The sequence below is a fragment of the Aquarana catesbeiana genome, linkage group LG07, assembly GCF_042186555.1.
Source record: "Aquarana catesbeiana isolate 2022-GZ linkage group LG07, ASM4218655v1, whole genome shotgun sequence".
In the NCBI taxonomy this organism is placed as follows: domain Eukaryota; kingdom Metazoa; phylum Chordata; class Amphibia; order Anura; family Ranidae; genus Aquarana; species Aquarana catesbeiana.
Genome location: NC_133330.1, coordinates 52,338,878 through 52,365,479, shown reverse-complemented (window position 1 = coordinate 52,365,479; position 26,602 = coordinate 52,338,878). Strand labels below are relative to the sequence as shown.

Below are 26,602 nucleotides of genomic sequence, written 5' to 3'. Positions count from 1 at the left end.
TGTAAGGGGGCTCAGTGCGGAATCTGATGTAAGGGGGCTCAGTGCGGACTCTGATGTAAGGGGGCTCAGTGCGGACTCTGATGTAAGGGGGCTCAGTGCGGAATCTGATGTAAGGGGGCTCAGTGCGGAATCTGATGTAAGGGGGCTCAGTGCGGACTCTGATGTAAGGGGGCTCAGTGCGGAATCTGATGTAAGGGGGCTCAGTGCGGAATCTGATGTAAGGGGGCTCAGTGCGGAATCTGATGTAAGGGACCTCTGTGCGGACTCTGATGTAAGGGGGGTAACCATTACAGTGCAGTCCCCTTTATATTTATATCAGTGTTACTGCACATTACAGCGTGGAGGACCGATACACCCCCCCCCCGGTCCATGGAAAAATTGGCTGCTCAGTCTAAAATGCCCGGGCCTATTTTTTGTCCCAGTCCGGGCCTGCTCTCAAGTATAACATTAATCTAGCTGAAAAAAAAATTGTGGTGTGATCTGTAATACATAAATCTAATTTCCATGAATCCGATTCCTAATTTAGGCACATTATTATTTTCGTATAATTACTATTTGTATCTCTACTAATATACAGTATATAGTCTCAAAGATTGCCATTACGCTCTATGGGGTTGATTTACTATAAGAAAATAGACTGTGCACTTTGCAAAGTGCAGTTGCACCAGAGCTTAATAATATAGCTTAATATACACACACCAATCAGCCATAGCATTAAAATAAAATGAAATTATTTCCGCGTTTAGGATAAAGAGGTATGCAGCCTCCCCTAATTGCACCCCCTAAAGGAGGGTGAAATAGAAATAGAAAGAAGAAGGTAGGGGTAAATGGCGCTCCCTAAACTGATGAAGGTGGAACCCTATGTAAATACTGACTAAAATTACCACCTAAGTGTGTCGTGCTTTAAACCACCTAAGGTAATAGAGTAACAGTATAGGTGTGATAAAAGAATAATATACATATATATACTGTATCACAATAACCGTATATAGGTGAATATATTACCAGCAATACATCAAATTATTCTGGTGTTGCAATGTGTATATAACACTTGCCGTGTAATATTCAGAATGTGTTCAATAATCCTGTTAGCAAAAAAGGGGGAAAGAATGGGGAAGACCACCCAGATATTCCCCTGCTATCACCAAAGATAATGGCAACCAGAAATTAACCGTGATTGACAAAAATAATAAATCCAAGTAATTGACAAAAATAATGAGTCCAAGTGATAAGTGTCCAACTCAGCAATATAAAAAATAAAAAAGCCTAGAATGGGCACGTGATCATCCGAACTGGACCATGAAGCAATGGAAGAATGTGGCCTGATCTGATGAAACACATTTTCTTTTACATTATGTGGATGGCTGAGCATGTGTGCGTTGCTTACCTGGGGAAGAGATGGCACAAGCATGCTGTATGGGAGGAAGGCAAGCTGGCGGAGGCAGTCTGATGTTTTGGGCAATGTTCTGCTGGAAAATCATGGGTCCTGCACTTTGTGTGGACGTTGTTTTGACACGTACCACCTACCTAAACACTGTTGCTGACCAAGTACACCCCTTCATGGAAACAATATTCCCTGAGGGCAGTGGCCTCTTTCAGCAGAATAATGCACCTTGCCACACTGCAAAAATGGTTCAAGAATGGTTTGAGGAATACAACAACTAGTGTAGGGGTTGACATGTCCTGCAAATTCTCTAGATCTCCATTTATTGAGCATCTACGGAATGTGCTGGGAAAACAAGCCCAATTCATGGAGGCCCCACCTCACAACCTGAAGGGCTTAAAGAATCTGCTATTGATGGCTTAATGCCAGGCATGAGAGCATACCTTCAGAGATCTAGTGGCATCCATACCTCAATGGATCTGGGCTGTCTTGGCGACAAAAGGGGACCTACTCTATATATATATATATATATATATATATATATATATATATATATATATATATATATATATATATATATATATATATATATATATACAGGGCTTTTTTTCTCAGAGAATAGGTGCAGGAACTCAACCATGTCCGCCACACACACATACCTGACAAATGGCATCAAATAGTAGCTCTTCCCTCTGCATACAACCCCTCCCTCCACTGCCCTCATCTTCTCCCCCCTCCTTAAAAAGCTCCACCATCTGTCATATGTCTTATGTTTGTTGCAATATTAAGCTGAAATACCTATCCGGCTGTAGTACCTCCCAACATACTATTAACTTGCAAGGGAGATTATGCAGTAGGAGCATCAACAACTGGTCGCCAGGGAAAAAAATGGAGACCACAGAGGGTGCAGCCTACCACGCACCCTCTCCTGCCCATGACTGCACTGAACCCTGGGCACCTGTTCTGTTTCTCCTTTGTCCCTGTCCGGCACTCAGTGGGATCTGCGCAGGAGATCTGACCTGTGGGAGCTACTGGGAGATAAGCTATCACTTGTAAATGCAGAAGCTGGACTTTAGGTGTTACCAAGTGATAGTGGTGAGCAGGGAGCAGAAGACCTGAGCCAGAGGTGGTGGAACTGAGTTCCCCCTAGTTCCTTCTGAAAAAAAGCCCTATATATATATATATATATATATATATATATATATACACACACACACATATACGCATATGCTGGAGTGTCATTTTTGCTTAAAGAGGAGTTCCGCCCACCCCTGCAAAAATTAAAAGCCAGCAGCTACACATACTGCAGCTGCTGACTTTTAATAATAGGACACTTACCTGTCCTGGAATCCAGGGTTGTCAGCACCACAACTGATGTTTCCATCAGCTGTCAGGTGCTGCCGCCACCATTGCCGGTAACGGAACCTGGCAGTGTAGCATTACGCCGGATCCCTACTGTGCATGCGCGAGGTACCACTGTGCTCTCCTACTGGCCCGGCGGTGGGGGAAGGAGGAGGGAGTCAAGCTGCTGATGTAATTCGCCATGGCCCGGTCTTCCGGAAGTGGGGACAGGGTACCTGTCAAAGACAGGTATCCGCTCCCCCCCCCCCTCCAAAGGTACCAAATGTGGCACCGGAGGGGGGAAAGGAGACAAATGAGCGGAAGTTCCACTTTTGGGTAGAACTCCACTTTAATTTGGGCTTATTAATATTCCATGGAGCTTGTCAAAAAGGTTTTTGACCATAAAGTTGTTTACAGGATCTGGTGTATCAGTAAAATGACGTCAACAAGATACAAAAAGAAATAAATCCCACCTGGATAGATGAAGAGTTATATTTTCTAACACAATTACAGGATATTGCTTATTTGTCATCTGTTATTGCAGTCTGAATTACTGTTATCACCTGTGACTTCCACACATAACAGAGGGCGAAAAAGTTAAATAAAACCGTTTGCAGCTTATAATGAAAAAGTGACAGTTTATCACCGATAAAAAGCGTTCTGTTGTCCTGGAAGCTGGAAAGAGATATATAATGACCCAGGCTGAACGACAATTTGGCCTGATTCCTCTCCTTATATCAGATGTTCTGTAAAGGGGAACTGAAGTCCCTGTTTCCAGATTAGGTGTTTGACTTGTGACTATTTATAGCTGCCTCTGCAGCTTGATGGTTGTAAGAGGTACTAACAGCAAGCTGTGCACCGAGACTGGATGGAGATCAGCCTTGATTTATAAAGTGTTCTAGTCCTCCCCTGGCTGCTTGTGCTAGCAAACTTTTTAAGTTGGAGTACAATACAGCCATATTGCAGGGTGACATTAAAATTTTACTAAACCCACAACAGTAAAATCAGGAAAGCCTGAGTGCTTTCACAATGGGGCGTTGTGTTGGCAGGACGTCAAAAAAAGTCCTGCCAGCAGCATCCTTGAGGCGCTTTAGGAAATCTTTGGCCAGCGCCGCCAAAGTGCCTGCAAAGCGCCTCGGCAGCAGTGCTTTGCGAGCACTTTTAACACTTTATTCGGCTGCTAGTGGGGGTTAAAAGCTCCCCACTAGCAGCCTCTAAAGCGACGGTAAAGCGCTGCTAAAACTAGCGGCGCTTTACCGCCGATGCCCCCGCGCTGGCAGTATGAAAGGGCACTAACTAATAAAGCAATATTTCACGAGGAGAGGCCTTTTTTCTTTTTCTCTTTGTACCTGCTGCCATGTATATCTGCAATATGAGCAACTGAAGTCAGGTAAACAATCATGATAGAATATTGATTGGAGCATTGGTCACATCCGGACCTTGGGCTTATTGTCGCATTTTGACAAACTTGTTAACGCAAAGGGTCAATTCACAACAGTAAAATCAGGTATATGCAGTAAAGCATGCTTGTTATACTCACTGTGGAATCTAAGGGGTTAATCCTCCTCATTGTGTAAAAAGGTTGTTTGATTGGTCTTCTCTGATCCTCCCCTTCTTCCACTTTGCAAAGTGCACAGTGCAAAGTCTATTTGCCTTTACTAAATCAACCCCTATAGGTGGATAATACAAATAGTTTTTTTTTAAAGTTGAATCTGAACTCCCTGCTGATAGTAAGATGTCTTGGAAGTTTGTTTCTGTGCAGAAACAAACACATTCAGGAAAGTTCTATTTTAAAGGAAAGACTAAAAAAGGTTGTGAGGAAAAAAAAAAAAACACTGAAATGATATATTTTGATGTAGTCTGAGGTTCCTCTAATTTGGCAAATTCAGAACGTAATGTTCCAGAAGGAATGCATTAAATACCCAAACAGTACCACTAGTAATTCCAGTGCATATATGAATATAAAATTAGATTTCTTTACAGCTACTGCTTGTTTTATGTTTCATAATGCAATGTACTTTTAAACTATAACTAATGGCATTTTTTTTATATATATTTATGTATATATATTTTTTTAATATAGTTTTAAGTAGACTGGAGATGAATTAGAAAATCTGTCATGTTCTTATTTCTGTCTGTGTCTTCTTTAGGGAGATTCACCCTCTCTATTTATCCTGTATCTGTAGTCATCGAGAATGAAAGTTAGACCCCTTTCACACTGGGGCGTTTTTCATGCAATTTAGCGTTAAAAAAAGCGCCTGTAAAGCGCCTGAAAGAAGCCTCATCTGCAATCCCAATGTGAAAGCCCAAGTGATTTCACACTGAGGCGCTGCGCTAGCAGGGCGTCAAAAAAAGTCCTGCAAGCAGCTTCTTTGCAGCGCTTTGAGCCATTTCACACTGCCAGCGCCCGAAAAACGCTGGTAAAGCGCTGCTTAAACTAGCGGTGCTTTACCAGTGTTTTTCGAGTGCTAGCAGGGAGCTTTTGACCCCTGCTAGTGGCCGAATAAAGGGTTGAAAGCGCCCACAAAGCACCGCTGCCAAGGCGCTTTGGAGGCGCTTCCCATTGATTTCAGTGGGAAGGGGCGCTTTAGGAGCGGTGTATAAGCGCTGCAAAGAAGCTGCTTGCAGGACTTTTTTTTGACGCCCTGCCAGTGCAGCCCCTCAGTGTGAAAGCACTCGGGCTTTCACATTGGGATTGCAGATGAGGCTTTTTTCAGGCGCTTTACAGGCGCTTTTTTTTAACGCTAAAGCGCCTGAAAAATGCCCCAGTGTGAAAGGGGTCTTTAGGAGCGGTGAATACACTGCTCCTAAAGTGCCCCTTCCCATTGAAATCAATGGGAAGCGCCTGCAAAGTGCCTGAAAAGCACCTTGGCAGCGGCGCTTTGTGGCGCTTTTAACCCTTTATTCGGCCACTAGCGGGGGTTCAAAGCGCTTGAAAAACACTGGTAAAGCTTCGCTAGTTTTTTGGGCGCTGGCAGTGTGAAAGGGCTCTAAATGAAAATCTCAAATTTGGAATAGTTACCAGAACGGGAATAAGGGGGAAATCCTCCAACAGGCACTGTTCCTCTTTAAGACAGTTTCAGTATTTAATACATTTTCATTAAATACAGGCAGAAGTTTCTCCGAATACCACAACCTTTAAAACAAAAAATACTTTAAAAAAAACTCTTGACCATGCAATCTTGATCTCTGTGTCCCTGCTGGGGAGATTCACACTGATCCCCCAAAGAATCAAAAATGATTCTTCAGGTAGGTGTATCCCCTGTAGAACGGTTAATCATACAGAACGGAAAAGTACACACTTTCGAACCAACACTACAAGGAAGTAATACAAAATTAAAAATCTCATATCTGTCATATAATTCACATTATCTACCTTCTGGAATGCCCATGTGGGCTCCAGTATGTGGGTAGAACAATGAGAAAATTAGGGGTATGTATAGGCGAACATGTAAATAATATAAAAAGAGGCTTTGCAAACACAGCATTTCCAGTCATTTCAGATTGTACCATAATAGGGACTATGTTTTTATGGGATTGATAATCCCATTGCGGAGATTTCCTTTCACTTCCTGTCCCATAGCCAAACAGGAAGAGAGAAGAAATCCCTGCAAATTAAGAGAATTCCTCTGGGACCCTCGGGTCACCAGAAGTAGTGCCCCCATTGTAAGATTTCTAATGGTAAACAGGACAAATAGAGAGGGTGATCAAAGACAGCAATACAAACTGGCAGATGTTCTAATCTCTCGCCACTCTATCCAAACCCAAAAAAAAAGTTTTGCCTTTAGTTATGCTTTAAGTAGTTTGAAACTTAGAGAGTAACAATATGGCAGATTGGGTGTAGAAGGCGGGGTTTTGGTATATTGAGAGTGGAGAGGAAGTCAAAGTATGTGCTCCTGAAGACGACGTATATTGATGAGGAAGTGCGTTGGGCAGGATTTCCAGGTGAAGTCATACCTACCCACTCTTTGGAGAGCATGCTGGGTACAGAGAGGCGGTTTCTAGTTGAAAGGCAGTTATTGTTATTCTAAATGTAAATGCATTGGCTTTTTATAATTTTAAAGCGGAGTTCCACCCAGAAATGGCACTTCTGCTGATCGGATTCCTCCCCCGTTGCCCCCCCAGTGCCACATTTTTCAGGGGGGAGGGGGGAGCAGATACCTGTCAAATCCAGGTATTTGCTCCCACTTCCGGGCATAGATCGCCACACTTTGTGCAGCGAACTAAGCAATGTACCCTCCCCCAGTATCTTTGGGGAAACACACAGGTCCCAGAAGACAGCAGGGACCATTCAAATTGCGCAGCATGACTCGTGCATGCGCAGTAGGAAACAGACTTCACTTCCTGTTTCCCTTATTAAGGATGTCGGCGCCTGCACCTGGAGCCGAGGGATGGGTCAGCTTCGGGTGAGGATATTGTGGACTCACTAGATAGGTAAGTGTCCTTATTTTAAAAGTCAGCAGCTGCAGTATTTGTAGCTGCTGACTTAAATATTTTTTTTTTCCCAGGCGGAACTCCGATTTAAGACTCCTTCCACACTGGAGGTGTTTTTCAGGCACTTCAGCACTAAAAATAGCGCCTATAAAGCGCCTGAAAAATGCCTCATCTGCAATCTCAGTGTGAGCGCCTGAATGCTTTCACAATGGGGCGTTGTGTTGTCAGGACGTCAAAAAAAGTCCTGCAAGCAGCATCCTTGAGGCGCTTTAGGAAATCATTGGGCAGCGCCGCCAAAGTGCCTGCAAAGCGCTTCGGCAACAGTGCTTTGCAAGCACTTTTAAAATTTATTCGGCTGCTAGTGGGGGTTAAAAGCTCCCTGCTAGCGGCCTCTAAAACGATGGTAAAGCGCTGCTAAAACTAGCAGCGCTTTACCGCCGATGCCCCCGCGCTGGCAGTGTGAAAGGGCTCTAACCAATAAAGCAATATTTCACGAGGAGAGGCCTTTTTTCTTTTTCTCTTTGTACCTGCTGCCATGTATATCTGCAATATGAGCAACTGAAGTCAGGTAAACAATCATGATAGAATATTGATTGGAGCATTGGTCACATCCGGACCTTGGGCTTATTGTCGCATTTTGACAAACTTGTTAACGCAAAGGGTCAATTCTTTCTAGTGTGTGAAGTTGGAGAAGGCACTTAAAAGACACTTTATGAATGAATCACGGATATTGCATTAGTTTTGATGTGTTTGGAGTGGCACAGAGCACTATCACAAATATAGGACTTTTAATCACACAGATTTGTAAGACCTGATCATGGCACTTAATATTGTCATTCATGTATTTATTAGGGATGCATCGATCTATTGGCCGCTGAAAATTATCAGCCGAAAATGGGGTTATCTGCGTTTTGCTGATAAAAAAAAAAAGTGCTGCATCCCATTGACTTTAATACAAAATCACGGCCCATTGACTTCAATGCAAAAACACACCCTTGTGACTTCAATGCAAAATCATGTCTCATTGACTTCAATGCAAAAACTCCCCCTAGTGACTTCAGTGCAAAATTGACTTATTTATTTTATTTTTATTTAAGGTACTTATAAAGCGCCGTCAATTTAACCACTTCAATACCAGGCACTTAGACACCTTCCCGCCCAGCCCAATTTTCACCTTTCAGCGCTGTTGCAATTTGAATGACAATTGCGCGGTCATGCTACACTGTACCCAAACAAATTTTTTATCATTTTGTTCCCACAAATAGAGCTTTCTTTTGGTGGTATTTGATCACCTCTGCGGTTTTTATTTTTTGCGCAACAAATAAAAAAAGACCGAAAATTTCGAAAAAAAACAAGTTTTTCTTTGTTTCTGTTAAATTTTTTTGTAAATAAGTACGCTTTCTCCTTCAATAATGGGCACTGATACGGCGGCACAGATGGGCACTGATACGGCGGCACTGATGGGCACCGATGAGGTGGCACCAATGAGGTGGCACTGATGAGGTGGCACTAACGGGCACTGATGATGGGCACTGATAGGTGGCACTGATGGGCACTGATAGGTGGCACTGGTATGCGGCACTGATGGGCACTCATAGGTGGCACCGATGGGCACACATAGGCGGCACTGATGGGCACTCGTAGGTGGCATTGATTGGTATATATGGGTGGTACTGATGGGTACGTATGTGTGGCACTGATGGGCACTGATAGGTGGGCACTGATGGGCACAGATGGGCACTGATGGGCACTGACAGGTGGCACTGATGGGCAATGACAGGTGGCACAGATGGGCAATGACAGGTGGCACTGATAGAGCATTGCTGGGCAGATCTGGGCATATCATGGACATAATAGTGCCAATCAGTGCCCATTTGTGGGCACTGATTGGCACAGATTGGGCACATGTGGATGGCCATGGGGTACATACCTGGCCATCCACGTTGCCCCTTCCCTGGTGGTCCTAGTGGCATCCCTGGTAGTCCAGTGGGGTGATCTGAGGGGGGGCTGCGCTGATAAACAATCAGCGCAGACCCCCCCTGCCAGGAGAGCCGCCGATCGGCTCTCCTCTACTTGCGTCTGTCAGACGCGAGTGAGGAAGAGCCGATCAACGGCTCTTCCTATTGACAGCGTGATCAGCCGTGAGGCTTTTTACCAAGATCAGTGTAGCGGTGTGTCGGACTGACACACCGCTCCACCGATCGCCGCGATGCGCGCCCCCGGGGGCGCGCTGCGGCATGTTATCCTGCTGGACGTCATATGACGTCCAGTCAGGATAACACAACCACTTCCCGGACGTCAATCCGCTATAGGGCGGGCGGGAAGTGGTTAAACAGGGCTTTACATATACATTGTACATTCACATCAGTCCCTGCCCTCAAGGAGCTTACAATCTAAGGTTCCCTAACTCACATTCATACATACATATATTAGGGCCAATTTGGAGTGGACCCAATTAACTTACCAGCATGTCTTTGGAGTGTGGGAGGAAACCCACGCAGGCACAGGGAGAACATGCAAACTCCAGGCAGGTGGTGTCGTGGCTGGGATTCAAACTAACGACCCTTTTGCTGCTAGGCAAAATTGCTAACCACTACATCACTTTGCTGCCATGACTTCAATGCAGATTCGCATCCCATTGATTTCAATGCAAAAACGCCCCCTATTGACCTCAATGCAAAAACTCACGTCCCAATGATTTCAATACAAAAACTCCCCCATAGTGACTTCAGTGCAAAATCGCGTCCCATTGACTTCAATGCAATGTAAAACACTGTCCGCTTCGATCTCGGTTTTCGGCCAAGTGCATCCTGAATTTACAAGAATATATTGCAGGTTATTTATTATTATTATAGTTAGCACTGTACCCTGCCTTTGGGTTTTTGCTAAATATTCCTCAGGGTATCTAGGCACCTTGTGACAGCAGCTGATAATAGGACTGTGAATTTACTGTGAATAGAGCAGGTGATTTTGGCACACGTTTACTTCTTTATTTGTCCTTCTGATGATTGCCACCAAGACAAGAAGGGAGGTAAATCCAAAATTCTGAGTTTTCGCCTGAGCAAGAGCTGAGGGAGATCCTCCATAGAGGACACCTGTTCTGTGCCAGTAGTTTGGAATTTCATTCACTTTGAAGAGATTTTCTATCATTTCCGGTTGCATCTCCAGGTATATGTAAATATAAAAGCCCATACTTAAAGTGGTGTTCCGGCCGAAATTATACTTTTTAAATAAAAATACCCCTATAATACACAAGCTTAATGTATTCTAGTAAAGTTAGTCTGTAAACTAAGGTCTGTTTTGTTAGTTTATAGCAGTAGTTTGTTATTTTATAAACGTACAGCAGGCCGTGGCCATCTTAAGTGTGGGCATCTGAAGCCAGACTGTATTTCTTCCTGGATCTCATCCTTGCAGATCTCGCACATGCTCAGTGCAGCAAAAGCAGTGTAATAGGTTTCAGGTCAGGTTTCCATAGCAATGGCAGTTTCAGAGGAAGTTGCCACCCCTTCCCAGAAGGCATTGCAAACAGGAAATGATGCGATGGGCCGCGGCCAGGGAGGAGGAAGTGAAAAATGAATACAGCAGATATACAGTAGCTGCTGAGAAAAAAAATTTAAAAATATCCAATTTGTTTACAGTGCACAGTTTAGTGAGGGATGCTGAAGAGTTGTAAAAGTGGGTGGAACTCCACTTTAAAGTATATTAGCATGCTTCTTATAAAAAAATAAATAAAATAGGTGTGGACTAAATGCATATTACGTAAGGTTCAGAAGACTTTTATTTATATACAGTGGGGACGGAAAGTATTCAGACCCCCTTAAATTTTTCACTATTTGTTATATTGCAGCCATTTGCTAAAATCACAGCACCCCATATTGACAGAAAAACACAGAATTGTTGACATTTTTGCAGATTTATTGAAAAAGAAAAACTGAAATATCACATGGTCCTATGTATTCAGACTCTTTGCTGTGACACTCATATATTTAACTCAGGTGCTGTCCATTTCTTCTGATCATCCTTGATATGGTTCTACACCTTCATTTGAGTCCAGCTGTGTTTGATTATACTGATTGGACTTGATTAGGGAAGCCACACACCTGTCTATATAAGACCTTACAGCTCACAGTGCATGTCAGAACAAATGAGAATCAAGAGGTCAAAGGAACTGCCTGAAGAGCTCAGAGACAGAATTGTGGCAAGGCACAGATATGGCCAAGGTTACAAAAAAAATTTATGCTGCACTTAAGGTTCCTAAGAGCACAGTGGCCTCCATAATCCTTAAATGGAAGACATTTGGGATGACCAGAACCCTTCCTAGAGCTGGCCGTCCGGCCAAACTGAGCTATCGGGGAGAAGAGCCTTGGTGAGAGAGGTAAAGAAGAACCCAAAGATCACTGTGGCTGAGCTTCAGAGATGCAGTCGGGAGATGGGAGAAAGTTGTAGAAAGTCAACCATCACTGCAGCCCTCCACCAGTCGGGACTTTATGGCAGAGTGGCCCGATGGAAGCCTCTCCTCAGTGCAAGACACATGAAAGCCCACATGGAGTTTGCTAAAAAACACCTGAAGGACTCCAAGATGGTGAGGAATAAGATTCTCTGGTCTGATGAGACCAAGATAGAAGTTTTTGGCCTTAATTCTAAGCGGTATGTGTGGAGAAAACCAGGCACTGCTCATCACCTGTCCAATACAGTCCCAACAGTGAAGCATGGTGGTGGCAGCATCATGCTGTGGGGGAGTTTTTCAGCTGCAAGGACAGGACAACTGGTTGCAATCGAGGGAAAGATGAATGCAGCCAAATACAGGGATATCCTGGACGAAAACCTTCTCCAGAGTGCTCAGGACCTCAGACTGGGGCGAATGTTTACCTTCCACCAAGACAATGACCCTAAGCACACAGCTAAAATAATGAAGGAGTGGCTTCACAACAACTCCGTGACTGTTCTTGAATGGCCCAGCCAGAGCCCAGACTTAAACCCAATTGAGCATCTCTGGAGAGACCTAAAAATGGCTGTCCACCAACGTTTACCATCCAACCTGACAGAACTGGAGAGGATCTCCAAATCCAGGTGTGAAAAACTTGGAATGGCAGAGGATCCCCAAATCCAGGTGTGAAAAACTTGTTGCATCTTTCCCAAAAAGACTCATGGCTGTATTAGATCAAAAGGGTGCTTCTACTAAATACTGAGCAAAGGGTCTGAATACTTAGGACCATGTGATATTTCAGTTTTTCTTTTTTAATAAATCTGCAAAAATTATTCAATTCAAACAATTCTGTGTTTTTCTGTCAGTATGGGGTGCTGTGTGTACATTAATGAGGAAAAAAATGAACTTAAATGATTTTAGCAAATAGCTGCAATATAACAAAGAGTGAAAAATTTAAGGGGGTCTGAATACTTTCTGTCCCCATCGTGTATATATATATAGTTTTATGAATATTGATATGAATGATGAAGAGTGCTGTAGTCATGTGATCAGGGCAATGCCACCAAGGACTTTGGCTGAGTGATGTACATTAAAGTACTAATTGATTGATTGCCCATTAATTAGGAAATTTCCAAATTAGTGTCAAGCCAGTGACCCTTGAGGGCTAAGATAGACAACCGTGATAAGGATTAAACATCTCATGAAACGATTTCCATACTTTTCTGATTTGGAAGGGGGGCCTAACCCCACAGGACCGAAATGTTACTCTATTAAAATAGGATTAATTTATCCAGAGCCAATATGGCTGCAAACAGACTTTAATAAACTGTCCTTTATGGCAGGAACAGCTTGTAGCTGTGTGCTTATCTTCTAGAAAGTACACTTCAATAAAATAATCAGAAATGTTTGCAAGTCATAATTATAATAAATATAATAATACAGTGACCTTTGTTTTCATCCCAAGTAAATACTACTATTATCTTTGGGACAGAGTACTGAATTACTAAATGTTGTCTGTCTTTACTTATAAAATATAAAAAAAATTAAAGAACAAGAAAACCGGCGTGATCATATAGCAACACGAGAAATAGGACACAGTTTTCCTGCACTTAATGCAATTTAACCCTACGTTCACCACCTATGTGTTTTTCAGTTTGCAGAAACGTGCTATAGTTCATTTAACATGGTTTCCTATGGTGCACATTCACATCTATGCGTTTTTCTGCAAGTATGTGTTTGGAAAGGGTCAGGGACTTTTTCCCACAACAGATTGTGTTTTACCTGTGATAAACTTCAGTAGAGCCGCACCAAAAACGCAAGTGTTGCAGTTTTTTGGGTTTTTGTTTTTTTTTTAACAAACAAAGGTGCTTTATTGTTGTCATGTAGCGTGATAAACAGCATAAAGTGTTGCATTTTTGATGCATTTTGCATTTTGTTCTTTGTTTTTCACTTTAACACACTGTGTATAGCTGGTTGCTAAGGAGCGGGCTGGGAAGCCAGCCACTGCATCCTTAACAACCGATGAGTCATTAGCTGTCAGCGGGATTGTAAAAAGAAGAATTGGCGGTAAAAAAAAAAATCAGGAAAAAAATTATGTGGGGTCCCCCCCCAAATCTATACCAGACCCTTATCTGAGCATGCAGCCCAGCAGGTCAGAAATGGGAGGGGATGAGCGATAAGATATTGCAGTGTACCAATCATTAGATGTGGTGGCTGCATTTGTTTTCTTTTTTTTTTCCCCTCTGTTTTCACCTTGTGATCTGGCCAGTAACACATCTCCTTTATTAGAGTGCCCCCAATCTGGATGAAGGAGCACAGGGGGCACCTTGGGACAGCAACATTGTCAGTCTGGGGGAGGGGAGTCTTAGATGCACTAGGACATTTAAATACACTAAGGTATTGAAGCCAAACTCCAGCTAATACTTTATAAGCAGTTATAGCAACATTTTTTTCCCTTTAGGAAAAAAGTTTTTACATAAATCATTAAATGCTGATCATTGTAAGTACCCCTGACAGTGTTAAATGGTTTGTCTCATCTTTCTAACTGATACGTCTGCAAAAGAGCTTGTTCTTTTGTAAAAGAACAGACTTGCTGGCTAGAAAGAAAGCCTAAAAAAGAAAACTAATATGGCCATCACATCAGTGCTGCCTGCCAAACGCAAGGGGGGATTTTCTATGTCGCTCACCCCATCTGGTTGTCTTTGCAGCTTAAGGGGGGGCCAGTAAATAACGTGGGTCAGCTGTGTGTTTTCATCACCCGCCCAGCCACAAGTATAAAGGAATCATGTCACTGAAATAGGAATTGCTTGCCTTGTATCTCAGTGCATACTTATGAGAAATCCAATGAGCCAATCACACAAGCAGGAAATTACATTTCCACTGATGTACAGCACACTTCCAGATTGCCATATTGTATTGGATTTATTGACAACTTTACAAAATTGTAACAACTGCAGATTGAAATAGAAAGGTACATTTTAATAACAATAAATTACAGAATGCCTTGTGTTCATTTATTTTTTTTTTTTTTGTGAAAGTTGAGTTTCCCTTTGAAGAAATGTATTTTCTAATGATTTCACCTCTGATTTTGTGACATAAATGCTTCCCTTGTGTGTGTGTATATATATATACTGACACAAATCCAACAGGGTGACCAAACCAATTACTGTACATGTGGATCAGCCTGATTTGGAGATTTTGGAAAAAGGGGGCAGTGGATTTTAAAATATCTACCCAATAGAAATTAATATTTCAGATTTGGATATAGACTGGCAGTTAGATCAGTCTTCAGGGTCTAAAGAAGGTCTTACTTTCAAGGGTGTATTCATAAAAACGTTTGCATTTCTATTCGACTGAAACTGCTGGTACTTTTGTTCTGTGTGAATGGGGTAAATGTTTTCCTTCTAGTTCAGTGGTTCTCAACTCCTGTCCTCAGGACCCACCAACAGGCCAGGTTTTAAGTATTACCTTGGGGAGATGCAGACTAGAATACTGCAATCACTGAGCAGCAAATGATATCACCTGTGCTGTATTTCAGTTATCTTGCAAACCTGGCCTGTTAGTGGGTCCTGAGGACAGGAGTTGAGAACCAGTGTTCTAGTTCCTCTACAGGTTGAATGTTATTCAATCATAAAAAATCGAGTGGTCTGGGAAAATATCACATTATGGCCACTAGATAATATGCTCTCTAGTGGCCACAATGCATATATATATATATATATATATATATATATATATATATATATATATATACACCCCTTGGTGTTTGATTTGGTTTCATGTGCAGTGCATTGATAAAAATTAGACTGGAGGACACTGGCTCACCCACATCTACAGTATCTATGTCCAAAATATCAATGTTGGGTCACAATAAGAAGTACAAGGATTGTGATGAACTGAAATTCACACACAAACTGTGATTAATTTTTTTTTTTAAATGCTCATCCCTACTAAATAAAGACTTCCCTACTGAACAAATACAGTATATATTGGATATTTGTTCTATATTATGTCAAAACAATCTTAACCAATTTTATTACAGACATTTATGATCTATGCCTCACTGATCTAAACTTCAAAACTGGTTTTTGATTCCTTATTCTTTTTTTTTTTCTTTCCACAGTTGGACAATCCAGATGAGCAAGCTGCCCAGATAAGACGTGAATTAGATGGTCGTCTACAAATGGCAGATCAAATTGCAAGAGTAAGGTTTTTTTTTTTTTTTTTTAATATATAGCCTTCACGGTTGAATGAACTGGGCACAATATCATTGCTAACATTCTGTGATAAAAGATTTATTTTAGGTGGCTAACACCTGTCATTAATGTACCTTTAGAAGTCCTAGTCTGAAGGATGGTAGCACCAACATTGGGAAATATGGAGAAATGTGTAAATTGTCAGGAAACCTTCCATGGAGGTCTTACCAATCTTCATCTCTCTTCACTTGAGATGCAAACCAAACAATGGCTATCTACAGTAGATCCATTCCAAAAAAGGAGTATTTTACTTGATTGTGGAAGGGCTCAGCTTAAGCACCAATACTTTATGGATATGTTCTTATAGCATCTACATCTAGCATCTTATAGCATCTAGAGATTTTCTAATCAAGAAGTCCCGGCCAGATAGCAAAGCCAGGATCTGGCCATACTTTTCCCTACTGCAGTGAAAGCAATAAAGTTGGTAAAAAAACATTCCAGCCTGTGATTGGTGTGCATAGTGAAAAAGCAACACTGTCGAGTAAAGACTGATTGACCAACAAGATTGCCTCTTCCTATTCCTGTGTGAGTCCTGCTCTGCGAATATGAAGGCAGACTGATGTACTATTAAAAAATACATTTAAGGACCATTTTTACTTAATGCATAACAGGGTTGAATGGGGTATTTTTAAACTCTCTTTACCCATTTAAAGGATAAGTTCACCTTGGAACATGTTACATGTTCCACCTGTATTTTAGGTAGAACATATAACATGTTCCAGCTCCTTCTGCCTCTCCCCCCGTTCCTGAGACAGTGGGTGGGGTTCTTCTCCCCATGGGCACTGTCACTTTTTGAAAATAGCGCGCGTAGGGAGAATAACCATGCGGGGGGCTCTGCACAACACAGTTGCTTCATTCATTCACAGGAAACTGGTAGCATCAGCCACCATGGCAGACAGCTTGTAGTTCTGAATGAACTTTGAGGGCAGAGATGAGTGCCCTTGTTGTATATTCACAAGCCCTACAGCTTTCAAACTTTCAGCCTGAATGGAGGTATGGCCTGAAAGCTGCTGGGCTTTTCTGCAGAAGCCTGACATTGAACTTGTGATTTACTGATTGCGGGTGCAATGGTTGTCAGGCTTCTGCAGGAAAAAATATTAAATGCACATTTTTTTCTGCAAAAATATGTGCATTTATTATTTTTATGTCTATAAAAGTGAAATTATCCTTTAAATGATATGTCCACGCGATGATAAATGTAGTCTTGAGTATATCTTTTACTTGAGTATATTTGCTCTAAGGTTGTATTTAATATATCCTAGTCTCATCACACGTAACCTTACATGACTCTTTTTTGCCTGCAGGAGCGCAAATTTCCCAAATTTGTCTCCAAAGAAATGGAAAACATGTACATCGAGGAGCTTAAATCTTCGGTTAATCTGCTAATGGCAAATTTGGAGAGCATGCCAGTGTCAAAAGGTGGCTCTGAATTCAAGCTCCAAAAGCTGAAACGCAGCCACAACACATCCATCATTGACATGGGGGAAGAGAATGAAAACCAGCTCTCCAAGTCCGACGTGGTCCTCTCTTTCAGCTTAGAGGTAAGTGCTAAAGTCTGCCTGTGTGCGCAGTCCATTACCATGATTAAAAAGAAAAAAAACGGACTAATGATCAGTGTGTTGCCAGACTGAGCCGCTTCTTGTTGTAATAATAACAGCAGATTGAGATGCATAGGTCAACAATGCAGCATAAAAACATCTTCCCAAGCGGACGTTCTCAAAACAGTGACTTGTATAGTTCTGGTGCAGAGCTGTTCTTTTTTTTTTTTTTTTTTTTTTTGCAATATTCCTAAAAATGTATTAATAATTTTATATAATCCAGCCCAAAAACAAAGTAGGACTGTGGCACCTCAGACACAGTTGCATCTTGCAGAGCATTGTACCAAAAACAACCATTACATTGACGCTCCATAGTCTATAAATCTAGGCAGTGATTGGAGCTCAAATCCAAGTATTTATTGATAGCTAAACATGTAGACGTAGCTAACGAGTGAGCTTGAGAGCACTATAACTTGAACTAAATGTTCACTACTGAGATGCTGCTATGAGATAATCTTAAACGTTCACTAAAATTATTTTCTTCAGAGGGGTTGGCCCAGTCAAATGGGAACGGTCAGGTCAAAATACATTCCTAGCAGCATTTTCTGGCACTACTTTGGAGAAATATTCTTTGCCCTGCATGATGCTGAGAATAGAAAATGTCACTTTTGGGTTGCCACCCACCTAGACAAAATTTCTTGTTCTTGTTACTGTGCTGAAATGCCCAACAAAAACTGCATAGCCTTGTGTACGGACCAGCCAACTGTCAGATTTAGTGCCAAAATCCCCTACTGTAGAACATACGGTGCCTTGAAAAAGTATTGATACCCCTTGAAATTTTCCAAATTTTGTCATCTTACAACCAAAAACATAAATGTATATTATTGGCACATAATTGTGAAGTGGAAGGAAAATGATAAATGGTTTTCATTTTATTTTTACAAATAAATACAAATAAATATTTGAAAAGTGTATTTAATATCTGGCGCGCATTTGTATTCAGCCCCCTTTACTCTGATACCCCTAACTAAAATAAATTGGAACCAGTTGCCTTCAGAAGTCACCTAATTAGTAAATAGAGTCCACCTGTGTGTAATTTAGTCTCAGTATGAATAGAGCTGTTCTGTGAAGCCCTCAGAAGTTTCTTAGAAAACCTTAGTGAACACACAGCATCATGAAGGCCAAGGAACACACCAGACAGGTCAGGAAAATCAGTTGTGGAGAAGTTTAAAGCAGGGTTAAGTTATAAAAAAAAAAATCTCAAGCTCTGAACATCTCATGGAGCTCCATCATCTGAAAATGAAAGAGCATGGCACAACTGCAAACCTACCAAGACATGGCCATTCACCTCTAAACTGACAGGCTGGGCAAGGAGAGCATTAATCAGAGAAGCAGACAAGAAGCCCATGGTAACTGGAAGAGCTGCAGAGATCCACAGCTCAGGTGGGAGAATCTGTCTGCAGGACAACTATTATGCCCCGTACACACGGTCGGACTTTGTCCTAGGATTTTTTCCGATTTTTTCCGACGGATGTTGGCTCAAACTTGTCTTGCATACACACGGTCACACAAAGTTGTCGGAAAATCAGATCGTTCTGAACGCGGTGACGTAAAACACGTACGTCGGGACTATAAACGGGGCAGTGGCCAATAGCTTTCATCTCTTTATTTATTCTGAGCATGCGTGGCACTTTGTCCGTCGGATTTGTGTACACACGATCGGAAATTCCGACAACGGATTTTGTTGTCGGAAAATTTTATCTCCTGCTCTCCAACTTTGTGTGTCGGAAAATCCGATGGAAAATGTCCGATGGAGCCCACACACGGTCGGAATTTCCGACAACACGCTCCGACATTTTCCATCGGAAAATCCGACCGTGTGTACGGGGCATATGTCGTGTACTCCAGAAATCTGGCCTTTATGGAAGAATGACAAGAAGAAAGCCATTGTTGAAAGAAAGCCATAAGAAGTCCTGTTTGCAGTTTGCGAGAAGCCATGTGGGGGACACAGCAAACATGTGGAAGAAGGTGCTCTGGTCAGATGAGACCAAAATTGAACTTTTAGGCCTAAAAGCAAAACGCTATGTGTGGCAGAAAACTAACACTGCACATCACCCTGAACACACAATACCCACCGTGAAACAGGGTGGTGGCAGCATCATGTTGTAGGAATGCTTTTATTCAGCAGGGACAGGGAAGCTGGTCAGAGTTAATGAGAAGATGGAGAGTCATCTTCCAGCAGGACAATGACATTAAACATATAGCCAGAGCTACAATGGAATGGTTTAGATCAAAGCATATTCATGTGTTTGAATGGCCCAGTCAAAGCCCAGACCTAAATCCAATTGAGAATCTGTGGCAAGACATGAAAATTGCTGTTCACAGACACTCTCCATCCAATCTGACAGAGCTTGAGCTATTTTGTAAGGAAGAATGGGCAAAAATGTCACTCTCTAGATGTGCAAATCTGGTAGAGACATACCCAAAAAGACTTGCAGCTGTAATTGCAGCGAAAGGTGGTTCTACAAAGTATTGACTTAGGGGGGCTGAATACAAATGCACACCACACTTTTCACATATTTATTTGTAAAAAAATTTGAAAACCATTTATCATTTTCCTTCCACTTCACAATGTGCCACTTTGTGTTGGTCTGTCACATAAAATCCCAATAAAGTACATTTACGTTGTTAATTGTAACATGAAAAAATGTGGAAAATTGTAAGGTCCATGAATACTTTTTCAAGGCACTGTATGTGCTGAACCTTACAGAATTACAAAAAAGTACCAAATAGTTTAACTACCTTATAAATCTAACCCAGTAACTGACATTAACGCTAACACTAATTTTCATTCTAGGTTTCAACTTAATCAATACAGACTTTGTTGATGTGAAAAGAGTTTTTTAAAAAAAAAAAAAAGTACCGAAATATTTCATTTCCCTGTAAACTCTCTTGCTTGTGTTGAAGAACGCGCTGTACTGACTGGATTAGTCACTAGTGGGTATTCGTGTGGGCAAATAGGAAGGAATGCCTTCTGGTGGATAGTGCCCAGTGATGGATGGTAGTGATGGGCTCTCTCGGGAATTTGGCTGCTGCCTTTTCTGTGCAACCTTAGGGTCGTTTCAGCATGCAGACTTGGATAAAAAGAAAGTCGCGCCCAATGTCCAGAGAAATGTGACTTCTAGAAGTCACATTTCTCTGGACACTGGGTGTGCCTTCCTTTTTATCCAAGTCTGTAAACACTCTTGGACTCCAACCCAGACCAAATACCAAACTCTTCAATCCTATTTAAACGCTAACTCTAATTTCAACAGAAACCTTAGTTCCAACTCTAACCCCAGTGCTACCCTTTGATGAAGTATACTTGGAATAGGATGCCCTCTGTAGAAATTATGTGAACATTCTGCCAATGCAAATTTAGTTTGATCCCAAATTAAAGTGATTATAAACCCTCACCTTGTTAAAAAAAAAAAAAAACACATTCAGTTTAAAATAGAAATGAAAGGCAAAACAGTTGTGTATAGATATAAAAAAATATTATATACACCTTTTCCCCCTTTTTTATAAGTGATCACATTCCCTCTGTTCTCAAATGAAGAGGAGAAACAGCAGCACGCTGGTCTTCCCAGTGAAAGACTGTGCATGGGGGGGTGTCAGGACAAGTCTGATCCTTGGAACAAGAAGAAAAAGAGGGAGCACCAGCCTTGTACATTATCCTTAAACGTCTTTTTTATTAAAAATAAGATAAAAATACTACAGATCAGAGCCTAGGCTCCGAGGAAGAAGGTATCCCTTCAAAATGTGTCAACCAGCAGTGGCCCTTGATATCTCCTGTGTTACCTGTCTGTTTGTCAGTCAACTAATTGTCGTCACCTGGAGATCGTTTGTATTTGCCAACTTTTTTCCACGTATTTGTGAGTAGTATTTTTATCTTATTTCTAATAAAAAAGACGTTTAAGGATAATGCACAAGGCTGGTGCGCCCTCTTTTTCTTCTTGTTTCTCTGATTACAAGGATTTCCCTATCCTTGAGGGCAGCAAGGTCTGAAGCATTTTCCAGCATGAACTTTTAGTCCACTTGGTAACTCACTTGTGCGCAGGAGGGTTTGTTTTTCTTTCTGATCCTTGGAGGAGAACAGACTGAGTTCCCAGCATAGCTAGAAAACTGACCACAGTGTGTTCTCCTGCTAGGTGTGGTCGGTTTTTAATAGAAAAGCAGGGGGACAGGCAGGGCCACCAGGGATTTCACATAAAGGAAGTAACGCAAACAGAGCAGGATACTTTTCATACAAGTACATGGTACAGCAGGCACATATCATGAATATGAAATGTTTATTATTATTATTATTATTATTATTATTCACAATTTATATAGCGCCAACAGTTTATGCAGCGCTTTACAATGTATACGGGGGACAACACAATTACAGTACAGTTCAATACAAAAGGTACAAGAGGGCCCTGCTTGTAGAGCTTACATTCTAAAGGGAGGGAGTGGTGGTACAAAAGGTAATAGCTGCAGAGAATGATTTGATGGGGGTGGCAATGTTGGGGTAACATTCTCTTTAACACCATTCCTGGGGTACCTAGAGCAGTGACAGAACTGAGAATCTACCAATTCTGCATTAGCTTGTGTGCCATTTCCTTGAATTCTTCAAAGACCTCTGTAGAGTAGAATATGTGAAATCCAAGGGCTAGATGAAGGTCACATGAGGAAACTTAAAAACACCAACCATGCAGACTCCAAACTATGCAGATGGAGTAATTGCTGTAAAAATAATCACTCCTTACATAAGGCCTATTTGGTTTATTAAATGATTCCTCATACCCATTAATTTCCAAACCATCCAGTTGGCAAAGTTCTTGCTCTTTTACTTTGTGCAATGAAATGACTTCTGGCTGAGCGCACAGTCAGCAGGAAATGTTAATTCACATATTGAACGTTTGGCTGCAAGTTACACTCAGTTCTGTTGACAGCTTTTGTAACTTCTATACATACCGCAATTTTAATCAAAATGTTTATCAAGCTAAGCACAGTTGAACAGACTCCATTTAAATAGGAGGGGAGGGGGTGGGGGCTATGCGCTCTTTCGTTGTTTCTATTATATTTCTGCTAATAATGTTTCATTAGATTGTGTTATTTTATGTAAAAACTAATATGATGTTTTAGTAAATAGCAAAACTCTTTGAAAAGGAAAAAATATTCCAAATTCAGAGGTTGGTTAAAGCCAGCCATGCACATTGAGATAGGGCCACTTGACTAAGGCTTGAGGATGGACCTCCTTTTATGAGGAATATGGCCATCTATCTCTGTGGCTTCATTTTACATAACTGGACGTTTTAAAAACCATTTTGGACATCCCAATCATCGGAGGACAAAGGGAAAAATCACAAAGTGACCACTTGTACTCACAAACAGTGACCATCCATCAATTCTCCATGTTCTTTTCAATTGATATCTAAGTGGACTGCATAGTCTACTGCAAACTGTGCCTAACACAACCTAAAACTGGCCTGTATATGGCTATATACACTCACCGGACACTTTTTTTTGTACACCTTGCTAGTACCGGGTGGGACCCCCTTTTGCCTTCAGAACTGCATTAATTCTTCGTGGCATAGATTCAACAAGGTTTTGAGATTTTGTTCCATATTGACATGATAGCATCACGCAGTTGCTGCAGATTTGTCGGCTGAACATCCATGATGCAAATCTCCTGGTGCTCTGTTGGATTGAGATCTGGTGACTGTGGAGGCCATTGGAGTACAGTGACCTCATTGTCATGTTCAAGAAAACCAGCGGTGAGATGATTTGAGCTTTGTGACATGGTGTATTATCCTGCTGGAAGGAGCCATCAGAAGATGGGTACACTGTAGTCATAAAGGGATGGACATGGTCAGCAACAATACTCAGGTAGGCCATGGTGTTTAACTGCTTAAGGACCGCCCCACATGTACTGCGGCAGGGCGGCCCTTTAGCGTAAACTCACGTACCTGTACGTCATTGTTTCTTCCTGCTCTGGGTCGTGCACGCGCGCTGCCAGAGACCCACTCCCACTGTGATTGGACATAGCAGGAGCCAATGGTCCCGCCGATTGTTCCAAGGAGAGGCAGAACGGCGGTCTGCCTATGTAAACGAGGCAGATCGCTGTTCTGCCAGAGAGGAAAATGGAGATCTTATGTTTCTGCTAAGCAGAAACACGGATCTCTGTTTTTCTCCAGTGTCAGCATTCCCCCCCACAGTTAGCAAGCACTGGTGTTAACCCCTTCCCTGCCAGTGTAATTTATACAGTAACCGTGCATTTTTTTTTAGCACTGATCACTGTATTGGTGTCACTGGTCCCCAAAAAGTGTCACTTAGTGTCAGATTTGTCCGCCGCAATGTCGCAGTCCCGCTAAAAATCGCTGATTGCCGACATTACTGGTAAAAACAATAAAAAAATAAAAAGTCCATAGATCTATCCCATAGATTGTAGACGCTATAACCTTTGTGCAAACCAATCAATATACGCTTATTGGGATTTTGTTTACCAAAAACATGTAGCAGAATACATATTGGCCTGAATTGATGAAAAAATTAGATTTTTTACATTTTTTTTTATTGGATATGTTTTATAGCAGAAAGTAAAAAATATTGTTTTTTTTTTTTCTCAAAATTGTCTGTATTTTTTTGTTTGTAGCACAAAAAATAAAAACCACAGAGGTGATCAAATACCACCAAAAGAAAGCTCTATTTGTGGAAAAAAAGGACATCAATTTTATTTGGGTACAACATCGCATGACCACGCAATTGTTAGTTAAAGCAACGCAGTGTCGTATCACAAAAAATGGCCTGGTCAGGAAGGGGGTAAAACCTTCCGGAGCTGAAGTGGTTAAATGATGCTCAATTGGTACTAAGGGGCCCAAAGTGTGCCGAGAAAATATCCCCCCCACTATTACACCACCAGCCTGGACCGTTGATACAAGGCAGGATGGATCCATGCGCTTTCATGTTGTTTACGCCAAATTCTGACCCGACCATCTGAATGTCGCAACTGAAATCGAGAATCATCAAACCAGGCAATGTTTTTCCAATCTTCTGTTGTCCAATTTTGGTGAGCCTGTGCGAATTGTAGCCTCAGTTTCCTGTTCTTAGCTGATAGGAGTGGCACCCGCTATGGTCTTCTGCTTCTGTAGCCCATCTGCTTCAGAGTGTTGTGCATTCAGAGATGGTATTCTGCATACTCTGATTGTAACGAGTGGTTATTTGAGTTACTGTTGCCTTTCTATCGTCTCAAACCAGTCTGCCCATTCTCCTCTGACATCAACAAGGCATTTTACTCCACACAACTGCCGCTCACTGGATATTTTCTCTTTTTTTTGGACCAATCTCTATAAACCTGAAAGATGGTTGATAAAAAAATCCCACTAGTTCAGCAGTTTTTGAAATACTCAGACCAGCCTGTCTGGCACCAACAACCATGCTACATTCACAGTCACTTAAATCCCCTTTCTTCCCCATTCAGATGCTCGGTTTGTACTTCAGCAAGTCGTCTTCACTACATCTAGTTGCCTAAATGCATTGAGTTGCTGCCATGTGATTGGCTGATTAACAGCGTGTGTTACCAAGCAATTGAACAGGTTTACCTAATAAAGTGGTTGGTGGGTGTACATTAAGCCCTGGTTCACACTGGAGCATTTTGACATGCGATTTGACATGTCAAATTGGCAATTACCGTCAATGTCACTGTCCTGATGGGTGCGATGCCGCATCTGTGGCGCCGCACCGATTTCAAAAAGTACTTTCTGTACTACTTTTTGCGATTTCGGGCTGCGATTTACATTAACATCTGTGCAGAAACCACAGATGTCTCTGAAATCACGGCCGAAATCGGGACTGACACGTGGGAGTGGAATCATGCGAGTTCAGCTGAATTTGCACAGCTTCATTCCCACAGCTCAGTGTAAACCTGGGCTTAAGTGTGAAAGCGGAGGACAAAAGACTCATCACCACTATCGCCTATAGGCTCTCTGCAGCTAATCTTTTCCCCATTACTTTTTTTATCATGCTTTTTCTGCACTTTTGTCTCTCTGTGGAGGCAACTGTATCCTTATGTCACAGCTGCCCCCTGGTAATCTGATGACTAGTGGTAGTAGTAATGATCAAGAAGCAGCAAGAGAGGTGTAGAAAGCACCAATCTACAGAATGAATGAAGTAGAAGCAGGGAAATCCTTGTACTGCAGGTCCTCAGGTACCATTTCCTCTCCAGCCAGAAGAACAGTGAGCCGCAATATAACAGCGAGATCACCAAATCTCACAAGATTAGTCTGAAGATTAAGATCTCACTGGACTTAAACTGTTTTAATTAAAAAATGTGATGTTCTAAACATTTTAAAAGGAGATATATATGCTCATCATCTTCTCAAGTGACCCCTTCTGATTTTTTTGCCCACAGGTTGTAATAATGGAGGTCCAAGGGTTGAAGTCTCTAGCACCAAACCGCATTGTGTATTGTACAATGGAAGTGGAAGGAGGTGAAAAGCTGCAGACTGACCAGGCAGAAGCTTCTAAACCAACGTAAGTTCCATACTGTTTATCGCAATAATACTGCTCTGTGTAAAAGAATAACACCATAAGAATTCATTATTACGGGTACTGTACATAGCTGTTAGTATACTACACCTTAGTATACTACACCTAGTTGCACCAAAAATTATTATTGCATGGGCATAAAATATTTCTAGCTAAGAAAATGTAGATATCTGTGATTAGGAGGAAGATATACAATGCAAAATTGCAAGGCAGGGAATAAAAGAAAAATAAGCGAAGAAGCAACAAGAAAAGGGAATAATGGCACCTGGGATGCAAACCATGATGATTGGCTCAGAGGTGGCAAGAGGATGAGGATGCTTCATTGCAAACTATTATTATACAGGATTTATATAGTGCCAACAGGTTGTGCAGTGCTTCACAAAATAAAGGTAGTTGATAGAGTTACAATGCAATCCTATAAAAGTTAGGAGGGCCCGGCTCATAAGAATTTTCAATCTAAAGCTGAGATGGTGTAGTGCTGCTTGTAGGCAGGTTGCCTACTGTCTATGTTTAGTTAACACCTGGCTGCCCAGTTCACGGGGAAAGGGTTATTGTTTTGCTGCCTTTTCCTCTGTGTTTGAGGGCTTTCACTAGCGTTCAGATTCTTTCTTGTGTTATAGAAAAGGCATGAGGTCTGGATCCCAGGGGGCCT

General features: G+C 41.8%; 1 protein-coding gene across 13 annotated transcripts in view; it reads left to right on the top strand.

Moving 5' to 3' along the window:
* CADPS (calcium dependent secretion activator) overlaps positions 1–26,602 on the top strand; it is a 666,812-nt gene that overhangs the window by 259,078 nt on the left and 381,132 nt on the right. For all 13 annotated transcript variants that reach the window (XM_073592156.1, XM_073592166.1, XM_073592157.1 and 10 more), the window contains exons 4-6: positions 15,709–15,789; positions 17,146–17,382; positions 25,814–25,935. In XM_073592156.1, coding sequence (XP_073448257.1) covers positions 15,709–15,789; positions 17,146–17,382; positions 25,814–25,935 — 440 coding nt within the window. The remainder of the gene's footprint in view (positions 1–15,708; positions 15,790–17,145; positions 17,383–25,813; positions 25,936–26,602) is intronic.